The sequence below is a fragment of the Petromyzon marinus genome, chromosome 4 (genome assembly GCF_048934315.1).
Source record: "Petromyzon marinus isolate PM22_M1 ecotype Great Lakes invasive population chromosome 4, UKy_Petmar_22M1.pri1.0, whole genome shotgun sequence".
Classification (NCBI taxonomy): Eukaryota; Metazoa; Chordata; class Hyperoartia; order Petromyzontiformes; family Petromyzontidae; genus Petromyzon; species Petromyzon marinus.
Window position 1 is genome coordinate 5,788,472 of NC_133670.1, and position 24,110 is coordinate 5,812,581.

Below are 24,110 nucleotides of genomic sequence, written 5' to 3' on the forward strand. Positions count from 1 at the left end.
GGGTGAGTGGTATAATGGGAGGGAATGCAGAAGAGCAACGGCCATGGAAGAACCAGTGGAGGAGGGCTAGGGAGGCTGCAGAGTGATGATGAGCAAGAGAGGCAAGAGAGAGGTAAACTTTACTGAATCACCCATGTGAGGGCAAAGCTTTTGATTGGATTTTTCTGTAGACTAACCATTTGTAGAGCGTGATCAGTGCATGCAATTCCTAGCAATATGAATTTCAGAGTGATCTCATTTATATGCAAGAGGATTCGCAGAGTTATGGATTTTATTAGGTGCTTCGTCATGTGTTGTGTATTAGTGGGAAGGAAGCTATTGAAACGCAATTGCCCGCAATGACATTTCTGTGCGAGTTGTAATTAAAAGTGATGCGTTCTGTAATTTTGCCGCAGTGCGAAGAGATTGCAGGGGTGAAGGTGATCGCCTACAGTTCCTCTCTGTACTACGGAAACCACGACCACTTCAAGACGCAGGTTTTCTCGCTCGTGGGGTTGGACCCAGGCCTGGAGAAGGCGGCACGAGAAAAGGCCAAGAAGAGGGCCAACGTCACGGGCAGTGGCCGCCAAGTGGGCTCAGCGCCCTCTGCCCAGGTGGGTTCATGCCCCCTTTCTCCGACGACCTGTCGGACTCAGGTCCGAGCATCGCCTCCTTGAATATGCGGAGATACGCTGAGGCGGAATCCACAATTCCGATTTCACGACGAACGCACCACCAAATGCAATGAAAAAGTGTTGGTGAATCTGCTCGAAGCAGCTCGCAGTCGAATACGCTCTCAAAGGAGCTTTCCGAATACTTCTCACTGGAATGTGGAGGATGCTCATGTTTAGATCAGACGGAAGCTGTGCTCAGAATTTTTGGTCGGCAAAAGCTCTGCTGACATTTAACAAAAACAATATTTCGGTTAATTTACAGCAAATGGGTCGAACCCTCTGAAACACACACTTTTAAATTGTGACAACACTTTTGACGCAATGTTAAATTCCTTATTTTATCTTAGGAAGCATTGGATCATCTGTAATTCTATCCAATAACATTTATAATTATTTTACCAGAAGGACATATTCACCATGAACTCAGGAGCATTTTCAGTCAGTTAAGGATTTCAAAGAGTGAGATACATATTATTTATTTTATTTTCTGTAATGTTTTTCCAACATAATACAGTAACTGGAATGGCTAATTAGATTATTCCCCAATTTCATCGAAGCAGAGGCACTGAAACAATCTCAATTCATATTTATATTCGTTTGTTACACTGTACGAAAGTATGTGCAGTCAAGAGTGGATTATAATCAAACCCAGTTGAATAGCAATGTTGCATAATGATATATATAGGCTTTAAGCGAAGAATTAAAACCCATTTCTTCTTTTCAATTATTATCTAAAAGGGCCAATGCGTATTATGGAGATATCCTGGAAGACACACAATAAACTGTCTCTATAGTTACAAATGCATTAGGTATGCATCTCCAGTAACCCATACGTTAGTACCCAATTCCATGTGCATATTCTAAGCATAATTCAACATTTACAACAAGCTTCCAGTTATTTAAAATTGCATGCAATTAATTATTATTTGCAACGACACTCGTGCACATTCAGCGGTAACCCCCCCCCAAAAAAAAAAAATATAAACATTATTGCCAGTGCTGTTGGATGCTATTCCAAAAAAACCATACAGGGCCCCCAGTTTCCACGTGAAAACATGTGCGAATTACAATAATGTGATTGTAAACCAGATCCATGCAATATCTGTTTTTGAATGCCAATCAACATATGTGTATTCTAATGGCAGAGGATTTTTTCCCACCAAGGAAAATGCAAAATGCATTTAAAATCGGCAGTGCAACAGATGGAAAGTTTCCTTTTCCCCCTGCACAGGTGCAAAAACAATTATTTTGCACAATGCGTAAGAAAATAACGCGGTACTTAAATGCTTTGTCCTGATTTTTTTATTCTTTAAAAAAATATGCAGTAATTTTCTTTGCGCATGCCTGCTTCACAATCCCATCTTCTCTGTAAATTTGAGAGAAGCCATATCCACCTGCTCTCTGGAGACATCGGCTTGATAGGGAGGGTAAGCGTGAAAAGGTTGAGGCTGGTTAAGAGTATGGGTCATTGTTTAAAAGGGGTGCGTGCATAGACATGCCAGATGGTCAGGGGTGAGAGGAGACATTGCAAATTGAGTGGGGGGTGATCTAGAGGAAGGACATTGGGTCAGCGCCTTTGGGTGCACATACCACACTAAGGGGAGGTACGGGCATGCGAGTGGAGACTTTTGTGTGTCTGGAGTCGAACGAATGAGAGATGAGAGGAGGGACTTCAAAAGATATTTGGAAGGAGTGATGGCTTGGTGGCCTATGGGCTTTTCACGCAGAATGCTGCCAATCTTGTCAGATATCATAAGCTAAGGAGAGTTGAGCCTGGACTATTGCTTGGATTATTTAAAGCCCAGCGCATGGGCACAGCCAGTGGCTGTAATGGGTGCCCTCACCTCCACATGTTAAACATGGCAAAGTGACACTCACAACATTTGAATTCGTTCATTCAGGCATATATACAGTCAGGGAAAAAAGTATTTGATCCCCTGCTGATTTTGTACATTTGCCCACTGACAAAGAAATGATCAGTCTATAATTTTAATGGTAGGTTTATTTGAACAGTGAGAGACAGAATAACAACAAAAACACCCAGAAAAGTGCATGTCAAAAATGTTATAAATTGATTTGCATTTTAATGAGGAAAATAACTATTTGACCCCCTCTCAATCAGAAAGATTTCTGGTTCCAAGGTGTCTTTTATACAGGTAACGAGCTGAGATTAGGAGCACACTCTTAAAGGGAGTGCTCCTAATCTCAGCTTGTTACCTGTATAAAAGGCACCTGTCCACAGAAGCAATCAATCAGATTCCAAACTCTCCACCATGGCCAAGACCAAAGAACTCTCCAAGGATGTCAGGGACAAGATTGTAGACCTACACAAGGCTGGAATGGGCTACAAGACCATTGCCAAGCAGCTTGGTGAGAAGGTGACAACAGTTGGTGCGATTATTCGCAAATGGAAGAAACACAAAAGAACTGTCAATCTCCCTCGGCCTGGTGCTCCATGCAAGATCTCACCGCGTGGAGTTGCAATGATCATGAGAACGGTGAGGAATCAGCCCAGAACTACACGGGAGGATCTTGTCAATGATCTCAAGGCAGCTGGGACCAAAGTCACCAAGAAAACAATTGGTAACACACTACGCCGTGAAGGACTGAAATCCTGCAGCGCCCGCAAAGTCCCCCTGCTCAAGAAAGCACATATACATGCCCGTCTGAAGTTTTCCAATGAACATCTGAATGATTCAGAGGACAATTGGGTGAAAGTGTTGTGGTCAGATGAGACCAAAATGGAGCTCTTTGGCATCAACTCAACTCGCCGTATTTGGAGGAGGAGGAATGCTGCCTATGACCCCAAGAACACCATCCCCACCGTCACACATGGAGGTGGAAACATTTTGCTTTGGGGGTGTTTTTCTGCTAAGGGGACAGGACAACTTCACCACATCAAAGGGACAATGGACAGGGCCATGTACCGTCAAATCTTGGGTGAGAACCTCCTTTCCTCAGCCAGGGCATCGAAAATGGGTCGTGGATGGGTATTCCAGCATGACAATGACCCAAAACACGGCCAAGGCAACAAAGGAGTGGTTTAAGAAGAAGCACATTAAGGTCCTGGAGTGGCCTAGCCAGTCTCCAGACCTTAATCCCATAGAAAATCTGTGGAGGGAGCTGAAGGTTCGTGTTGCCAAACGTCAGCCTCGAAACCTTAATGACTTGGAGAAGATCTGCAAAGAGGAGTGGGACAAATCCCTCCTGAGATGTATGCAAACCTGGTGGCCAACTACAAGAAACGTCTGACCTCTGTGATTGCCAACAAGGGTTTTGCCACCAAGTACTAAGTCATGTTTTGCAGAGGGGTCAAATATTATCTTCCCTAATTAAAATGCAAATCAATTTATAACATTTTTGACATGCGTTTTTCAAGGTGTTTCTGTTGTTTTTCTGTCTCTCACTGTTCAAATAAACCTACCATTAAAATTATGGACTGATCATTTCTTTGTCAGTAGGCAAACGTACAAAATCAGCAGGGGATCAAATACTTTTTTTCCTTCACTGTAAGTAGCTGTGGGGCAACACAATTGCACAATAGTGGGCAGTGCAGCAACATCCATTGTTCTGTATTCATATGTTCCACATCTAACTGTGCTTCTGGCCTTCACCAACCCGCACTGACCAGCGCAGTGAAGTGTGATCATTTAACCCCATGATCGTCATGGGGAGACTCATCCACCAGTGGGTTAACAGAAAGGGCTCCACTTGTTTTTGATGGCATGCACGGAAGCGATGCGGTTTCCAGAAGCTGGCTTAGGTGTTTCATAACTATAGAGTCGAGAGTACTCGTAAGGAGACTAGAATTGGAATTCTTATTAGATTTCATCCCGAAAGACCGTTCATTTTGCAAACTAATTGTTCAAAGAATATTTACAAAGTAGGGTCATAACAAAATTCAAAGCCGCTCTTAATAGTTGTTTAAAGATCAATCGTAAACTAAAAGTTAACAAGTCAACAAATATGCATGACTTCTTTGAAAGAACAGGAACTAATTTTTCCACAGGAATTTGGCAAAGTCTATGCATTTGTAGGGGTATTAATCGGCACTCCCCATGCTGTTAGCGGGTTGCTCCCCCTTCTCGTCAACAGGGGGCGGAAGCGGGGTCAAGAGGGGGCAGAAGCGGGGTCAAGAGGGGGCGGAAGTGGGGTCACGCCAGTGTCAAGGATCATGGCCCAAGGGGCCAACGCCAATCCCTGGGAAAACGGATCCTGGGACACAAATCCCCAAATCCCGGGAGGGGGGATTGGGTGATGATGTCACCTTCCAGAAGGCGTGGCTAGGGCGGAGCAAGCCACGGACCTGTATATAAGCCGAACCTCTCAAGAGTCCGGCTCAGTCATCTCCAAGCCGAAGACCGAAGACGGAGCTGAAGTTAGGACCCGGGACCCCAAGCTCCTTCTAAGGGCCGGAGCTCAGTGAGGCCAGCGGTGAAGACCCGTAGACCTTGGGACGGTCGGGTCAGCGTGGCCTCCCCTAGGGCCCCTAGCTGGAGGGCTCAGAGCTAGCGTGGTCCCAGTGTTAGGAGGCAGTGTCGCCCGGAGGCCATACCTCCTTAGGTATCGGGTGGAAGGGCCCGTTACCCCTTTGTGTTAGGGACCTTGTACTCAGTGTAGTAAATAAATATTGTGTTGCCTCACCTACGTTCCCCCCAGGTTCCTTGATCCACTACACATTTATATATTTATTTTTTATGCCATATCTTGTGAAAACATTACCACTAAGCTTCAACTAATTACATGGGTGTTTATAGGAAAAATATTTAATTTAATTTTCTAACGGGCATTTAGCATGAATTAAGTTATAGTCAGCAGAAATAATAGTGCCTAGTGTGCTTGCTGATCAGCAGCTGATTGCAATTATTTTTTTACGTTCATTATAGTATTCATTTGCGTTCAAGGAAAGCATCAGCGATTTTTGTTTTAACCAAGAGCCAGTTGTACTTTTTTTTTAAAGCATTAGATGGGCAGATGAGATTGTTAAACCAATGAAGCCAAGGAATACTCATTTTTTCCCATAGCAAGTGGCCCTATTACTGGAAAATACCTCATCTATAGCCTCTAGCTGACACATGGAAGAGGAATGAATTTTGTTATTTTATATTTTAAACGTCGATATTGAAGCATTCAGTCTTGATCCATTACAGCATATTGTGTATATTTCTGGCATCCTCTTAGAATACTACTTGAACATGGTGGCCTATTTTACTGAGACTTATTTCTTGTTTTTCAGTACTGTATATCCACATTATACATATTCCCTGAAAGCCATTGCTGATGCAGTGTTGGAGGCAGTGTCAGCTGATCCTGTATGGGACGTTGGGGCGGCTTCCCACCTAAAAACGTGGGGTTTTACATTTTTTGATAATCTCTCTTTAAATCAAAAAGTGAAAGCTAAAATACTGAACACTTTTTTGTTTAAAAGTGCCTAATTTAAGACACTTCGGCTTGACAATTGAGTTAGAATTAATTCAAGGACAATCAATGCGAGAGGAATCGAATCGTGCGGGGCGACGATGCAATTGGCCGATTAAAACCCCCACCCACACAGAGGCAGACATGGGAGGAACACGTGGCCGAGGGGAGCTTGCAAGGGGACGTCACGAGCCAAATTTCAGAGGCCATCTTGAGGCATTGCACATGGCCCACCATAAGCGACACGGAAATCCCCTCGCACTAGGGTTAGTAAGCTATTGTGAATAACTCGAAAGTCGCTTTCCAATTCGATTGGTCATTCTAAGTCATAGATTGGATAATCGAGTCCTGTTTAAGTACTGCACGGTATGTTGAACTTCTTTTGCACCGTACTTAGTTCAACATACATGCAGTACAGTTCTTAAACTGGACTCAATTATCCAATCTATGACTTTGAATGAACAATTGAGTTGGAAAGCGACTATCGAGTTTTTGACAATTGCTTAAGTGAGCCTATAATAATTAGCATAACGATCTGCATGGTGCTCATCAATCATCACGTGGTACATTTGATGGAAACAAACAGAGATCTGCACCTTGTATTGACATTTCTATCATCAGCCATGATTAATCCACTGCTGCATGAAGGCCTCAATAAACCATCGCCATCACTCCTGGTTCTGCTAAGTGACAATCTACCTAGCAGCTGCATGCGAGCCGATTTTGTCTTCCTGAGTGCATTCTGGCTCGTTTGTTTTGTCTATCTGGCCTGCTTTGGATTGTTTTGTCTCTCTCGGTAGTCCCGTCTTGTTTATCTTATCCATGTTTATAACTTCCTCACTCCCCGTTTGCTGTCGCTAGCATAGCCCCACCATGTATTTTACCCACCAGCTGCCTATGCGACGAGGGCTCAATGGCCCCTGTTCAAATGTAAAGGTCCCAAAATTGAATTCTGCCTGGGGCATGTATTTAAAAAAAAAAGATTCCAAGTTTAAAACAACAAGTGCCACGTTTATATATTTTTAACCAGGATTCGTCTCACTTGCAAGGATGACCTGGGGAATTCGTCTACCTCTCGGGGGTTATAATTGCTGTGTATAATCCCAATTCAGATTTTTTATCATCGTGTACATTAGATACCAAAGTAATAATAAGGCCAGCCACTGGATTTGAACTGTGAACCTCGAAACCAGTGGTCCCCAACCTTTTTGGCACCAGGGACCGGTTTCATGGAAGACAATTTTTTCACAGACCGGAGTTTGGGGGGGGTTCATCCTTGGGTCTGTCCCCCTTTACCAAAAATGTTCTCCGGCGACGTTTGTTTTTTTACTCATTTTGGCTACTAGGGGGTTAGCTTGTGGGCTTACCAACACCACGTGACTGAGACAAGTGCGCAGTGTGGGAAAGAGGCGCGGACGGAAGTGGTAAATAATAAAATAATGGGGGCGGGCCACAACGCGGACTCACCGCTCTCACCTCCTGCTGCTGCTGCTGTGCGGCCCGGTTCCTAACAGGCCACGGACCGGTAGCAGTCCGCGGCCCGGGGGTTGGGGACCCCTGCTCTTAGCAACATGTGACAAATGCGCTACCGCTGGGCCACGTGACTGCCAGGGCCGGATTAAGGCACGGGGGGGCTTTAGGGGCTGCAGCCCAGGGGCCTCCGCCAGCTGGAGGGGGCCTCCAGAGATTTAAGTGAAAAGTTATTTCATTTGTGAATGCTGAATTTTATTTGTTGTTTGCCTTGTAAAAATACATTTTTTTTTCCTTTTGAAAAATTACTGAGGGCCTCATAGTACCTGTAGCCCAGGGGCCTACAAAATTTGAATCCGGCCCTGGTCACCACCCGTGTTTAAACATCGTAATTGAAATAGAAAAGTACATGTATACATATTTACGATTAACAAAGAAATAAATGCCAAGTTTATGCGCACGCTTTGCCCTTAGGCTCAATTTATCCTTCCGACTTTTGCACTTGAAAAGGTGGAGCGATCATGAGCCCCTTCGCTACTACGTGCTCTGGGTCTTCTTTAATACATGTTTGCACGGGCGCTGTATATACGCATCCCTCACTGTCAATACTCTGTTGGCTGAGAGCCACCGTAAGCCACGTGTGATGCGTGCCAGATTACACGATGTGACACAATTTTTGTTCCTGGGTAGTAAGTGTTATTTCGTAATTGCTTATGCCTAAAAAGTAGAGAAAATGTCTGTTATTCTCCACACACTTTGCTTTTGTGACCAGGACATTGATATTTTGAAATGTACCTATTTTAATGAGAAAACGGGCGAATTTGTGTATTTTCGTTCACATTAAGTCATAAAAAAAAACATGAGAATCAAAATTAACATGTATTTATACTAAAGTAATACAAAAATGACTACAAAAGATTTAGAAGTGAGTAGTTTTTCGATATTTACGATCATACTGTAAATCACTTTCACGAATCAGCCCCCAAATGTAGTCTCCTATTATGTTCTCGTTATACTGTCCTTGGAAGCAGCATTCAAAGTCCAGTATATCCTGGTGAAAGCGCTTGCCTTGCTCCTCTGAGTACGCTCCCATGTTCTCCTTGAATTTATCAAGATGAGCATCAAGGATATGGACTTTGAGGGACATCCTACAGCCCATTGTGCCGTAGTTCTTCACCAGTCGCAACCAGCTCCACATATTTTATTTTATCAATTTATTATTTTATTCTCATTCTACGTGACTTTACCGAAAGAACCAAAGAAGATGATTCATTGCAGTCACGAAAGCTTTAAATCGAAATTCAGCTCCACATAGTTTTCGACCTTGTGATTGCCCAGGAAGCCACGAAACACTGCGACAAAGCTGTTCCAAGCAGCACTACAGGATATTCTTTATCTGTGGTCCGATGAAGACACCGGCTTTGACTTTTGCCTCAGACAGCTTAGGGAAGAAGTCTTGAAGGTACTGTACTTGAAGGCTGCTGACTCCTTATCTACAGCTCTGACAAATTGTTTCATAAGGCAAGTGGCTCCCACTTGACGTTGTTCCTCTCCACAGAGAACTAGGTCTGCTGTGGCCAGTCCCGCCAGTGGTAGTGCGCCTTGGTGTTCCTGCTGTCCCAAAGGCAAAGATAGCAGGGAAACTTGGTAAAACCGCTTTGGAGACCCATCAGGAATGCCACCATCTTGAAGTCTCTGATGACCTCCCAGCCGTACTCATCATACTTCAAGGTGTCCAGCAAGGTCTTGATGCTGTTATAATTCTATTTGAGGTGCACCGAGTGAGCTAGGGGAAGAGACGGATACTTGTTACCATTATGGAGCAGCACGGCTTTGAGGCTCCTGGATTTGCTGTCAATGAAGAGGCACCACTCATTCTGGTTACAGGCGATTCTGATTGCCTCGAACAGACTGGTCACATTGTGGCAGAAGCAGAGCCCATCTTGACGGGTGAAGAAGCTGCAAAAAGGTTGGTGACGCTTCCTCTGATCTGCGAATTGCACACTTTTATCCAACAAGTTCCACTGCTTGAGCCTAGATGCCAAAAGCTCGACATTGGAGTTGGTGAGACCAAGATCTCTGATCAAGTCGTTGAAGTATTTTTGGTTGGGGTACTATGGGTTTCTCTCCTCAGCTCCACCTCTGATATTGTCATCTGGATCTTCAACATCTTCTTTGCTCTCTGACTTGCTGCTCTCTTCTAAAGACGGCTGCTCTCTCTCCGGAGGAGTGGGTATGGGGAGTTCATGGCAGTGTGGCACCGGGGCGATGGATGAAGGAATGTCTGAATACGTGATAGCAGGTGCATTCTTGCCAGTCCGATATTTGGAAGGGTCCACCATGCAGAAGCAGCAGTTGCTTGAGTGGTCAGTGGGTTCCCGCCAAATTATTGGGATCGGGAACTTCATGGCTCTCTTTTCCCCTCTGTACCATCCTACAAAAATACATTTATTTCACCCATGACTAATGTGTAAGAGATTCTCGCAACATTTTTCATATATGGTATATTTTTTAAATAACATTGAAAATTGTAGAAAAAAATGTTAATGAAACCTTTTACAATTTTAAACATTTTAACAAATACTCTTTGGGTCTTTCAGTAAAGTCGCGTAGATAGAAAAATAAAAATAAATCACGACGTTTCGATTGCAACACAAGCAATCGTCTTCAGGTGAAAAAAATACAGCAGGCGAACTGCTGAGGCAGGAGAAATATAGCAAGAGAGCTGCTGCAGCAAGAGGTTATATAGGTTTGAGATGGGTACATCCCAAGGGTAAGTGGGCGGGGCTAGAGACGGAATTTACAAGTGTAGTGGAGTATGAAGGTGTGTTGTGGAAACTGCGCGATTGCATGATCACACGGACAGTGTGGGGTTATCTGGGGTCAGCCTGTGGAGAAGGCGAAAACAGTGTGGGTCGTCTTAGGACAGCCAGGTGCAAGGGCTGGGATGATAAGGTAACGGTTGAGCCAATTAAGCCAGAGGATCAGCAACGGCGGTGATTGGCTGTGGCTGTTGTCAAGGGCGAGGAGGCGTCGAGATGTCTGGAGAAAGGCAGGTGTTTGAGAACGCGAAGCGTGGGGAGGCATGCAGGCCAATTAATTAGCGATAATGAGAATGGGGATAAATTGGGGGGAGACACACAGAGAGGGGGAGTTGGAGTTGGGAGCTGGACGATGAAGACGTGGAGTTTGGAAACAGAGTAGAAACAGAGTTTGGAAACAGAGTTTGGAACCAGAGTTTGGAACCAGAGTAGAAACAGAGTAGAAACAGAGTTTGGAACCAGAGTTTGGAACCAGAGTTTGGAACCAGAGTTTGGAGACAGAGTGGGAAATGGAGTTGGAACAGTGTGAAGCAAGATGAAGTAGTTAGCAGTGGAGTGAGCGTAGCGATAGCGAACCTGAAGCAAGACAAAGTAGTTAGCAGTGGAGTGAGCGTAGCGGTAGCGGAGCTGAAGACGCTGTGTGCGGAGTGTGCGAAGTCGCTGTGTGCGGAGTTGCTGAACGGGGAGTCGCTGAGTGCGAAGCAAGTGAAGTGATAGTGGGGAGACAAAGGTGGTGAGCGAGACGAGCGGAGCACGGCGAGCGAGCCGTGGTGACCAGGATCCTGTGGAGTGTGGAGGACATGTTGAATGTCGTAAATAAAGCGATGTTTGAAGAAAGACAGAAGTTGTCCGCGTAAAGTCGAACACTACACAAGTAATACTGTATACCTCGGCCATTGTATTGCTATAGATTAGCATGTCAATCTGTTAATGTAACCCCACGACTACGGTGCTGAAGAAGCCATTGGCCGAGGTATATTACTTGTAAATTCCATCTCTAGCCCCGCCCACTTACCCTTGGGGTGTATCCATCTCAAACCTATATAACCTTTTGCTGCAGCAGCTCTCTCGCTATATTTATCCTGCCTCAGCAGTCCGCCTGCTGTATTTTTTCACCTGAAGACGATTGCTCGTGTTTGCGATCGAAACGTGATTTTTTTTCCTATCTACGTGACTTTACCGAAAGACCCAAAGAGTATGAATTCCTGCAGTCACGAAAGCGTTGAGTCAAGATTTTAACAAATTTTATAACATCAAATTCCGAGCAACAATTGTCCATCGTACCTTCCAGAGTTTTTTTGCACTGCTCGCAGGTGAAATGAGGTGCCCAGGGTTTGTCTTGATCCCCGACAGGCATGCCGAAATATGTATTGTGGGCCTCACACATCTTAGCAGATGCTTCCACAGAGTACTTCTTCACTCGTCTTGATAAGTTGGCCACAGACATAGCAAAATGTGTCTGCCGGATGCTTGCAGCCTCTTGATGCCATCTCAGAAATATGCAAATGTGTATCCACTTAGGCAGCTGGAACTAAATTGAACTGGTGGGCTTCAGGCCCCTGTATTTATACTACTATTTATATTACTGTAAAGTTCTAGAATGTTCTAGAAGTTATTCCAAGTTTACTCAGCACTGAATCTATCTGGAATGTTCTGGAAATTAGGTAAGTTTCAAAATATCACTGTCCTGGTCACAAAAGCAAAGATTGTGGGGAATAATAGCTATTTTCTGTACTTTTGAGGCATAAGCAATCAGGAAATAACACTTACTAACCAGGAACAATTAATACAAAAATGTTACACTGTTATTTTTCCACACTTCACCAAACTGATGAGTTGTGCGTTGGTGAAGTCAGCGATCATCGATGTGGAAGCAAAGGAGTACAGTACAACAGTGGATTTGGCCACACTGCTCACAACGAAGCTACACAATGGCTTGACACCACATAGGCATATATAGTTGACAGTGTTAGAAAGTGTGACTATGTACTTGAAAACAGCTTTATTTAATAATGAATTCGTTTTATATGAATTTTTTAAATATATATCCACTCAACCAATCAGGACGTGACTCAATCTTGTTTGGGTGATGCACGGAGGAACAGTGGTCCTTGTACTGATTAGATCCAGCCCGATACCTGCAGGAATTGTATTTGTTCCCTACGATTCCACCCTGACCTTGAGAGCTCGGATAACTGCATCAACGTCTCCTGGAACTTAGCTTTGCATCGCCAATATCAGGCAGCCATAACGGTGATTCTGGCACATTGTTGGTGGTCAGAATCACCATTAAACTGCCATGCTAATGCTTCGTGTGTGGAATTGGCCCCGATTCCACTCCAATCCTGGGATGGCATTCATGTGAGAAGGGAGAACCTGTGACGCTTTGGATAACCTATTGGAGGCCAGCCACGACACATCCCTACCCTCCAAACATAAGCCGTGAATCTTACACAGCCTTTTATTCAGTTGACACCGATGCAGTTGTCCAATCTCTCACGAGCACAAGTCCTGAATATATATATGCATAGATTATCAACATTTATCATCAAGTTACAGCAGTTATACTGAGATTGCATGTTCAAAGTAATTCAGCACAAATCAGAAGAGCACCCATCTTTGACATGGTGTTATATACTGGACTGGCAATTCACTTTTTCGTGGCACTGGTTCTGAGGTTATGTGCCCTCTCGAAGCATTTTACAAACCTTTTGTTTTGCTGAGTTATTTGTTTAGATGTAAAATATTTTCAGTTGGAATTAAAGTATGTGCGGTTTTTTTTTAATGGGGAGCGATAGTGTAGTGGTTAGCACGCTGTGCTACGGAACTCAGCGACCCGATTAAGATGCCCGCTCACAGCCAAATGGTGCAATGTGTAAACATCACCACCAGAGAGACAAAGGTGGCCGGGCGTGGTGATGACCACCCACCACCTCGTGTGCTGTTCCGGCCTCCATACGTACTCACTAAAGCACTTGTCCCTACAGTCCATTAAGGCTACACGGGGGATATTCGGTTTTAAAAAAATGTAATACACGAGTTTAAATTCAAATAACATTTATACTGTATATTTATTGCAATTTGCTTTCACGTGTATTTTAACAGAACTGCTCGCCAAGAGATGGAGACTCACATTTTGCGATGAATAATCCCTCATTTACTGCAGAGGGCACAAGCCCCCAAGGTAAGGAAATCTCTTGGTAGCCGGCAGCAGTTGAACGTAAATTATTGTAAGCAGGTTTTTTTTAAACAGTATATTTCGCACAGTACCATCCTAAAATCGGTATCCTCCATCTGCCAGCATTTCACTGTCGAATGGAAATCGATATTTGCTGTAAAGTACGTTGTTTCGAACATTAAGCGACAATGTGATTACTATTTTAATTGAATTGTGTTGCCTAACATGCAAAATAAAGAGTAAACGTTTTCTTCTCTCCGAAATATTGCGCCACCGGCAATGTTGCACGAACTTTGAAGAGTGCGCATTTTCCATGCATATCAATATTTCATCCACAGCAATTTGCATGCCTCTTTCACAGAGGTTAGAAACATTACCATAAGAAAATTGCTCTTGGAGACGTTTATGCAAATTGCCTTTTAGTAGTAAATGACTAAAGTAAAACATATTAAATTAACATCTTTATACGCCTGTGCAGTGTGCATTAACTTAACCTGTTAAAACAGTTATCTTGTCCACAAAATACAATCTTAGTAAATTGTGTCACTTATATGCAATGGTGTGATCCACTAAGCAAAGAAATTACATTTTAGCATTTATCTGCATATTGTAAACATTGTAGTAAAGTTCTCAAATAGGCATACGCTCTTCATTAAACACACACTCATTATTCCGGCTAATGGCACGTGTCAGCGAGTGTGTCTTTGGCAGATTAATCCTTTGCTGGCCTGATGTTGCAGCACTGCATTAACAGCCAAGGCCACTGGTTTGCATTGTCACGAATTAAACGTTGATCCTCGTGGGTCAAAGATTGAGTTATTAGTTTAAATAAGGTTAAAGGGCTAACGCAGAAGGTGTTTTTTTTTTCTCTCCACAATACTTTTGTAAGTTTATTCTTGTGCATACACATTGTTGTTACGTGCAATGGAAGAAACGTGTAACCATTTCATTTCTATAACCCATAATCCCTCAACAGTGGTTGTCATATTGGGTGATTCACTTCCACCAAGGGAGTGTGGAATGTCCACCACTGACTTTGGGCAAGTGGCAGACTGTGGAAGTTGGGGTTGTCTGACAAGCAAATGGTTGCTGGTGGTTATTGATCAAATTACAGACGCACAGTGACCCTATACACTGCACAGGGGAGTTGTGAGGCATGCACGCATACCATTTGCATACATTTGCATATGTATTCACGTGCACATTGGCCAGGGCAGCAGGTGCTGTGCAAGTGACACTCATCGCACAGGCAGCGCATGAGCCAAGGCATGAATGAATTACTGAATGACTGCATGAGTGAATTAAAGAATGATTGAATACATACATTGTTGATTGGATCAATTAATTAATAGTTAATTCAGGCATAAATTAATAGTCGGATACATTGATGAATGGATGGATAAAAGCGTGAATAAATGGATGGATAAATGCATGAATGGATTAAATGGTTTCAATGAATGGTTGAATAAATGCATGACTGGTGGCGAAGGGGCGCTACGGTGGCGAGATGTTAACTACCTCGCCTGGTATATAGGAGGACATGGGTTCTAACCTGACCCTGATGTCTGTATATTTGGAGTTTGCAAGTCTTACTCCGCGTGGTTGCGTGTATTTTTAACCGGGTCCCCTCGTCTCTCTCTCCATATTTAGATGCATGCATTTAGATTCTTTGATTGCTATGAATGTTTACGTGATAAGCCGTTTCGTTGAGCTTCAATTTGTGGCCAGGTCGCTAAGTAGCTCAGTGGCCCTTACCTGGTAAAATAAAAATAGTCTTGTTATAGTTCAGTTTAAAGTGAATGAATGTATATATGCCTGAATGAACGAATTCAAATGTTGTGAGTGTCACTTTGCCATGTCTAACATGTGGAGGTGAGGGCACCCGTTACAGCCACTGGCTGTGACCATGCGCTGGGCTTCATCAGAATCCTTATTTATCCTGGAAAAAAATCAGATGAGCTATGCAGCTCTTTTTCACGAGACGTGCCGAGGCCCAACGCTTGTTGGGGCCCGTACAAAAACAGACACAAAGATCCCCCGTGTAGCCTTAACAGACTGTTGGGGCAAGTGCTGTTAGCGAGCACCTATTAAGGCCGGCCATAGCACACGAGGGATTGGGTGGGCAGCAACTACGCCCGGCCGCCTTTGTCTCCCGAGTGGCGATGTTTACGCACTGCACTAGGTACTCATTTGTAGGCTGAGTCGACCTAGGGGATAACCGTCACTGGTGTTGGTCGTGAGCGGGAATCGAACTTAGGTTGCCAGATTTGTCTCGCAGCACAGCGCTAACCGCTACACTACCGCCCATAGAACACACACACACACACGCACACACATTTTTTGTAAACATTGTAACTTGATCAATTGTCATTTGAGGTGTACAACTTATAATTTGTTTCTACATTGGATGTGAATTGTTACATTCACTGTGGAACCTGCACAGCCTACACGCCGATATAATGGCAATGCACTCTACAAAAATTCCAGGTAATATATCCCTCATACCAAGAGAACGTGTTGCCTTTGGAGTCCCGAGCTGATTGTGTCGCAATGTTGTCACCGCACTGATGGCTTCACAGGTCAGGCTGGCGGTGCGCTCTCTGCGTGTGGCTCGGCACCTGTGGCACAGACAGAGAGTGGTCCACCACTCCAGGCCATTGTACTGGACTGCAGTGGATTCAATTTCATGGACTCGGTGGGGGCCTTATCTCTAATGCAGGTGATGTACTTCTCAGTAAAGTACAATGTGTGAAAATCGAGGTGGGCGCAACACACCAGCAGTTTACCCGTCACCGGCCATTGGATGTATTTGAGCGGTTCTCGGTTTGGGATTAATGCTTGATTTGTTATACATCAGTGGCACTCCGATTCCTGCAACCTGAATAACCCTCACTGCATATAATATACTTGAGGAGTACAACCACAAAATGCATGTAATTCAACCCAGTGGTCTGTAATAAACATAGTATTTTTGGTTTACGTCTCCATTTATTGGGGATAGAGGGAAAACAACAGGAGTAGGGCACAAGATATACAACCTAAACACTATGGAATATAAGTAAGTAGAATTCATTATATGGCACTAAGGCCTCAGAGTGAGAAATGCAGATGTATATCCGCCGTCTGTTATATCAATGCACAGCTAAGCAATTAATGCCATGGAAATAAATCCGCATGAAATATGAATAAAATTTCATACTTTTCATCTGGGCTTTTCACTGGGAAATAAATTACATAAAAATAATTTATCTTATATAGTCAATAAGAACTATTCTGCTCCTGACTCATTAGTTATAGACATTCAGTGATTTTTTTTTAAATCAAACAGCATTTGATTAAAGCCTAAATAAGTGCCATCCAAGGATATGTCTGTTTCAGTACATGACTGATACACGTTTACATTAACGAAACAATGCAAATAGATCTTTGATAATATACGAGTTATCCACCTTCTTGGTTCTTTCGGTAAAGTCACGGAGGATGAGAATACAATTTTTATTGTCTTACTTTATTATATTATTTTATTCTCATTCTACGTGACTTTACCGAAAGAACCAAGAAGATTAATCCTTGCAGTCACGAAAGCTTTAAATTGAGTTATCCACCTTTTGAACTAAACTTGTTGCGCCAGGAACGTTTTATTATCCCCAATATATCACAGGATGTCACCACAAGATTGGCATGCGACCAAATTGGTCTTACAAGGCAGTCGCTAAGATGTAATTTGTGACAACAATCCCTGTGAAACATTCTGTTCATAAGACACCACACTTTTTGATACCAAACAACAACTGCATGTGCTTTCAAACAGAGAATTCAAGGACATGAAATTACAGTTGAAAGAGCAGCATTGCTATCTCACACAGTCGTCGCTCATTAAAATGTATGACTCATAATAATATTGGATGTGCATGCCAAGATCGGTGGACTGCGGCTTGACAAATGAACTTGAAATATGTCTTATATTTTAAAAAAAGAGATGCTGCGAGGCTCTTGTACTGAAAGTAAAATACATCCATCACATTGGCATTGCTAATCAGTGGAGTGCAAGGATGAGCTCAACTGAAACTGGGACAATATCGTGATGGCCATCTTATGCCCAACTCTTCAGAGTAGCAGGAATTGCGTTTCCATCTCCATCAAGATAAATAAATAAATAGATTGTTAATCCTTCTGATGAAACACTCACGTGTTGGTGCGGCTAATGAAGGTCGCATATGTGGCGCATTATTAATGCTGATGTTTGTTTGACTTTGTGAAAGGCCCTTCCTCTTTAATCATCTGTGGTTGTGGTTTCAAAAATTACAATTGAAAGGGCTTTATTTTTTAATCACATCTCAGTAATTATGGATATCCATGGATTGTCATTCCTACACAACAACAGCTGTGTTTTTTGACACATTGGACATGATTCGCAGAGATTTTCATGAGCACATGACAACCGGTCAATAAAATATTGGTTTGCTGTGCTATATTTATCCAATTGAGGCCATCCTGATTGTCACCACACTACATCTCACCACCTTCACACGTCGAGCAAGTCCAATGCTGGCTCCACCACTCACTTCTGTCACCACTTCAAGGCCCTCCTCGCAGTCACTCTTGACTCCACCTTCTCCCTTGACAGCAACACCAAGCACATCATCAGATCCTGTAACTACCATCTCATGGGCCTCCGTGATTTCCGTCCACTCATCGCCACAGAAATTGCCGATACCCTCGCCTGCAGCGTAGTCGAATCTCGCCTCGACTATTCGCCACTCCGTCTTTATTCGATCTCCATCGGGTAACCTCAGGAAACTCCAACAGTTGCAATACCATATCTCCCATGCCATCGTCAGTGTCTGTCATCCTAGGCTAGATTCTCTCACTTCCCTCCATGCCTTCCAATGGCTTTCCATCACCAGCAGGAGCAGCTACAGGATTGCCTGCCTTTGCCACCGCGCCTCCACTTTCGGCCTCCCACCGTTTATTTCTGCATTCCTGTCACCCAGCACCACAGCTCACGTTAGAACTCCCTCCACGGTGCGACCCACGACAATCATCTCTATACCCAGGGACCAGGGATGTCACTGTCGGGCGTCGTTTTTCCGCGGTAGCTCCTGCCGTCTGGAACGCTGCTGCACATTCTCAGCAGCGTTCAATCTACACCGACTTTTAAGAGACACTTAAAGTGGTTCCATTTCTTTCGCCCGGGCCTTTCGAGCGACACTGAGCTTGGCTCTGCACCTCACTCGTGGTCATTTATGTCTAGTGAAATATTGTGAATAAAATTACATTATTTATTATTGTAACTTCTGCCAGATTCTGCAACTATTGCGTCTGATATACAGTCTGCTATTACACGTGCTCTATTAGAATATCGCACCAAGTGTTATACTTGGCTTCTGACCTCTTGAGTGCCACCTAAATGTCTTACTCAGTAACCTGCCCTCCTCCATCCGACACAGCACCTTTCCACACCTCTGATTAAAATAAAAAATGTGAACACTGTCCTGTTTTGCCAAGCAATTTTCAACATTCTTCTTATGCACTTATTACAGTCAAAAGGCCGGTAACCGTCCTTTCTGGCTGCTTTTTTAAATTCCAGAGGGCCCAATTCACGAGGAATTTTTCGTCCATCATCCTGCCATATTTTTGTGGTATTACAAATCAGGGTTTTGTGATAAGTCAACTCCGGTTCACGATTTCTTATTTAACATGGGCCAAGTCCTTGATTGGGGAATCACAGTCCACCCTGCCTCAATCCACATAGCAAACCGGGTCAAAGTGTCCGGGGCAATGGTGGACCTAGGTGGGGGGGTGGGGTGGGGGTGGGAGCTACGGAAAAGCGGAACAACTTGATCATGCTCTTCCCAGATCCACCATTCCAGCGTCGTAGATTTGAAGGCGTGGCCACAAAAAGGGGAGTGCTCATGAAGGGGCCCATGCCGCAAGATTCGTGTGGCCCGTTTGCACCTACAGTCCACAGTGGTGACACTCGTGCCTCATGGCAAGAAGGGCCTGGGTTTTGTTCCCGACTCAGGGCATCCTTTTTCGTGCAGAGTGTTTTTGTTTTTGGTACGTTCTTCTCCTGGTGCTCCGGTTTCCTCCCATAGCTAAAGGAACTGGCATTGGCCAAAAAAAAACATTCCACCGTTGAAAAGTCGATTGAACATTACTCAATTGGTATTCCACACGACAACTCTCGTCCCTACCGGGAAAACTCAGCGGAACCCTGCTGAAAAATAAACGAGTCTTGCGACTCTTGAGGGGTTTCCTAGGTAAACGAGTGTAATACAAATAAGAACATAAACACAGACGCTCATCCGAGTGCAGCTGCGCCCCACTGGTGCGGCACCGTGGAAACCCAACGAGGGCTTCGTGGAATGGGATTTGCTGTTGACCGGCACTGCAGCGGACATAGGCCACTAAACCTGACGTGCGCACATTTTGCCTCTGGACATTATATGCCCATCTTGATTTGCCACCTCCATTTCCATGGGCAGGGCTTGCATTACGCAGGCTGTTTGAAATTCCGCCGTGCACATTTCTTCCAGAATCTTTTTTTTTAATGAAAATCCGTGCACGAATCACACAGAATGAGTTTTCTTGAAGTGTACTGCAAGCATAATTTCTGGGAAGTTGAAAATGAAAACCATGAATTGGGCTACAGCTCTGTGATCCGTTACCTCAGACATTGCTCTTGCCTCAAACACTCTTATGTTCCTGTGCTTGTCAGCGTTTTCAAATGCTGACAAGCCTTTTTAACATGAACTAAATAAGAATACAAAGAGTTGTTAAAACACAATTTTGTTCTTCGATCTATTATCTATCTGTACTAAATTTAACTTTACATTAAAACATTTGAATGCAATGACCAAGGTGGCTATATTTCCATATTTATTACGTTTTAGTAGGTGTAAGTGGTTTGTGCTTTGAATTCAGAATCCTTTAGGTTGAGTTGGTGGCTGATACAGAGATGTAATTTTTTTATCACCGGTTCCCCATATCACCACATGGGTCAGCGTTCAGAGAACTGAGCCACCACTGCTGAGATGTTGGATTTGAACCGCCAGTGATTAAACAATGTCCTCAGGTATAGTGAGTTGGTGGTCTCAACCCAGTCACCAATGACTGCACAACAAACAATACATTTTTGTGAAATTTAGTTTTTACTCTAGATTTGGCTGAAGTCCAGTATCACCGCATGGCACGTGGAGAACTTTACCGCCTACTGTGTAAATGGTAAAACAGACCACTGCAAGGATTTTTCGGGAGAAGTCCTGCGCAAAATATATTCTACCAGATGTTATCTGAAATATGGGGGGGGGGGGGGCATGCTGTGCTGTGATATTTCAGGGTGAATTATTTATCTCCTGATGATGATGGCAAAACTGGAATTGGGTAGAAAAAGTAGTTTTTAATATAATACAATGTCGCCAGTTATAGTTTGAGCCACTGAAGCTTCTGGAGCTATGCTTTTTCAAATCTAGATTGAAAACTGATTTCGTGAGAACTGATTATTTTGTTTAGTTTGTTGTCTTTCCCCAGCACCTACGATTAGCACGGTTGGCTACGTACGGTGCGAAAGAAGTCCGACGTACATGCATGAGACATCCACAAGCTAGAGAATATGGTGCTGTGGGATTTAGTATAGGAGATATGTTGCTGAGAGATGGAATTATATTGTATGGATGTCAGGGTTTTCTGTAAGCTTTCTGCAGTTTTCTCTCATTTTGCAGTAAACTGAAGAATGATTTCACTTGTCCTCATTTAAAAATCGTTTCGGGTTATTCAGGCCCTCCCGATGATATGTGTTTGTGTACAATGTTCATGAAACATTTACACAATAATATAAAAAAAACTGTGTACATTCATCTCTAATGTTTTATGCTCATAATAATGTTGTGGTATATGCAGCACTTTGTCCGAATTCTTAATGAATTTAAGTTCCAGGTCAAAATTAATGATGACATGGGAAACTTTAAAATGATGTCTCTTATTTAAATAATATGCGTTTAATCTACATTTTTTTTGTTGCTGATGCAGGTCTGTGAAGATTTCAGAGATATTGGAACACGCGTCCTTTTGGCACGGTGCTCAGGTGGGTCTGATATGTCTCCTCAAGGTCCCTAAGATCTGGGGATGCAGATCTTCTCTGCATTCCCAGGTCCAGGTTTCGGTCTTTGGGTGACCAAGCTTTTTCCTGTGTAGCCCCCGGGCTATGGAACGCTCTTCCACCAGATATCAGGGATCTCCCGAGTCTGAGGACATTTTAAAAATGCGCCTTAAAATCAATTTATACACTTCCCCTTATTAAACTTGTGGTTCATTTCGTAAACCATTAAGCATTGTAGGGCAATACAATTGTTAATTTGAATGCAACTTTCTAAGACACAATGGCATCACTCTTGTTGTTTTTCTTTCACTGCTTTGTTACGTGAAAACAATGTTTTTTTATCCAAATCCAGTCCTGCAATCGGCATTGCCTCACGAAACAAAGAAGTCGTTCGGAAATCCTAGAGAGCAGTGTGACCATATCATGGGATCTCGGTGTTTGAACATCTTAACCCCTGTTTTATAGCCAGAGAGGGTAAAAACCTATTCTTAATTTTTCATACAAAAAGGTCCCATGATATAGCTGCTCCGATATGTGCATCGTCTTTGTACTGTTCAACTTTTGGCGTTCTCTGGCCTGACACTGGTGAGACTAGGCCCTCAAGATGGCTGTCTCTTTTGTAGGCCAATCAGTTTCAAAGACAATGCCATATATTACCAGAGCGTGTTGTTTTGCATGTTCACCACCAAGGTCGTGTGGTTAATGCAGACTTGATTCATATCTAGTTGGTGTTTGAACATCTTAACACCTCTTTTATCGCCAGAAAGGGGTACAACCTATTCTTATTTCCCATACAGTGTGACCATGTTATCATCATAGAAAGAATGCAGGAGCTTTTTTTCACGAGGAAAACATCTTCCTGTGGCCTTTGTTTTTTTTTTAATCCTATACCACAGTAGGAAGGTCACACTTTTTTCATATGCTCTGCTATGCGATAGTCTGTTACGTGACAGTCAAACTAATGTTATTTAAATTTAGTGAAATACCAGAGCAAAACCAAATTCAATGACGTGTTTTTGTGTGATCATTTTGTGAACGGGCTTGGGTCATTAACGCACTGCAGTCGAGGCTCAGCTTTAGCATTCAAACCCATGACCTCAGCAGCAGTAGTTGCTCAGAGCCCTGACCTCTGAACCACTCTGCCTCCTCCACTGTTATTGTTAAAAAGTGTTCTTTTATATCACTGATCTATCCTAAATGCAATTCGGCACTAGCTCACAGGTGTTTACATTCTCTGGGCAAAGATGAAGTAAATAACACAATCAATGTCTAACACCTCTCCTAATCATGCCTATCGCCATCCGGGAACCCGCTGAGAGGCACAATGGTCATTACGCCTATACTAGGCAGCATGCGGCACTGTGAAGCCATCTAAACACGTGCCCCTGATGCTGATGCTTAAAGAAGGTCACTCATACTCATGATGATGACGACGAGGCGCTCCAATACTCTGGTGCACAGTCGAGAGATGGGGAGGTAACGCGTTCCCTGATTGTTGGGTTTTTCCTGTCTTGAGGGTAGTGATTACTTTCTTTTCCCTTTCCTCCAAACTTAAGGGCAATGTAAGTGCAAAACAAGTTTTCTCACCCCACCCCAAGCAATCATATTCCATAACACAGGAAAATGATTTTCACTGTCAGTCTGTCACAACACTTTCTTGAGGAATTTTCGCTGTATATGGGGGCAAGAATGAGCTTATTTTGAGTAGAAAAAATGAGAGACTTATGGTAGTGGAATTGACCAGTGTTCGTGCTTTGACCTTTGAACTATATCAAACAACTATGACCACATGTCAGACGCATTGAGTGGCGTGCCACTCAATACTAAACAACAGGCTGTATTATGGACAGATCCTGCATCTGTCATTCATGGTGAGTTGTAAGTGGTGAGTGTTAGGTGAGTGGTGAATTTCTGAAGAGTGGTGTCAGGTGAGTATGTCTGGTAAGGGTCAAGTATCAGATATACTGTCATGCCACCCCATTCATACAGCAGGCTGGCCTCTAGTTGATACAATAATACAATGATTACCCTTAAATTAGGGCACTGCGGTGGCGAGATGTTAACTCCCTCGCCTGGTATACAGGAGGTCGTGGGTTTCATCCTTACTCTTGACGTCTGCTGTATATTTGGAGTTTAAATGTTTCTCCTCGTGGTCGCGTGTATTTTTTCTCCGGATCCTCCGGTTTCTCTCCTCCACATTTAGTAACATGCGTTAAGAGTATTTGGCTGCTATAAATTTCCACGTGACAAGCCACTTCGTTGAGCTATCATTTGCGATCAGGTCGCGTGTGAAAAAGCTGCATGCTTCAGCGGCCCTTATCTGGTAAAAGTAAACGTAGCTTTAATAGTTTTTAGCTTCAAATCTTGCGCGATTTTTTTGTACCATAGAATAGCGTAATAATTTTGTCAATGACAGCCCAATATTTTAGCTTGTACGAGTTGGTGTGATGCAAGGGGCTTTTGGTCCA

At 43.4% G+C, this 24,110-nt stretch overlaps 1 protein-coding gene across 1 annotated transcript in view; it reads left to right on the top strand.

Annotated features, from left to right (window-relative positions):
• The window catches only part of LOC116938812 (prestin-like), an 87,069-nt gene that overhangs the window by 57,657 nt on the left and 5,302 nt on the right, over window positions 1-24,110 (top strand). The window contains exons 14-17 of the mRNA XM_076054139.1: window positions 396-593; window positions 13,469-13,547; window positions 16,121-16,260; window positions 21,573-21,627. Coding sequence (XP_075910254.1) covers window positions 396-593; window positions 13,469-13,547; window positions 16,121-16,260; window positions 21,573-21,627 — 472 coding nt within the window. The remainder of the gene's footprint in view (window positions 1-395; window positions 594-13,468; window positions 13,548-16,120; window positions 16,261-21,572; window positions 21,628-24,110) is intronic.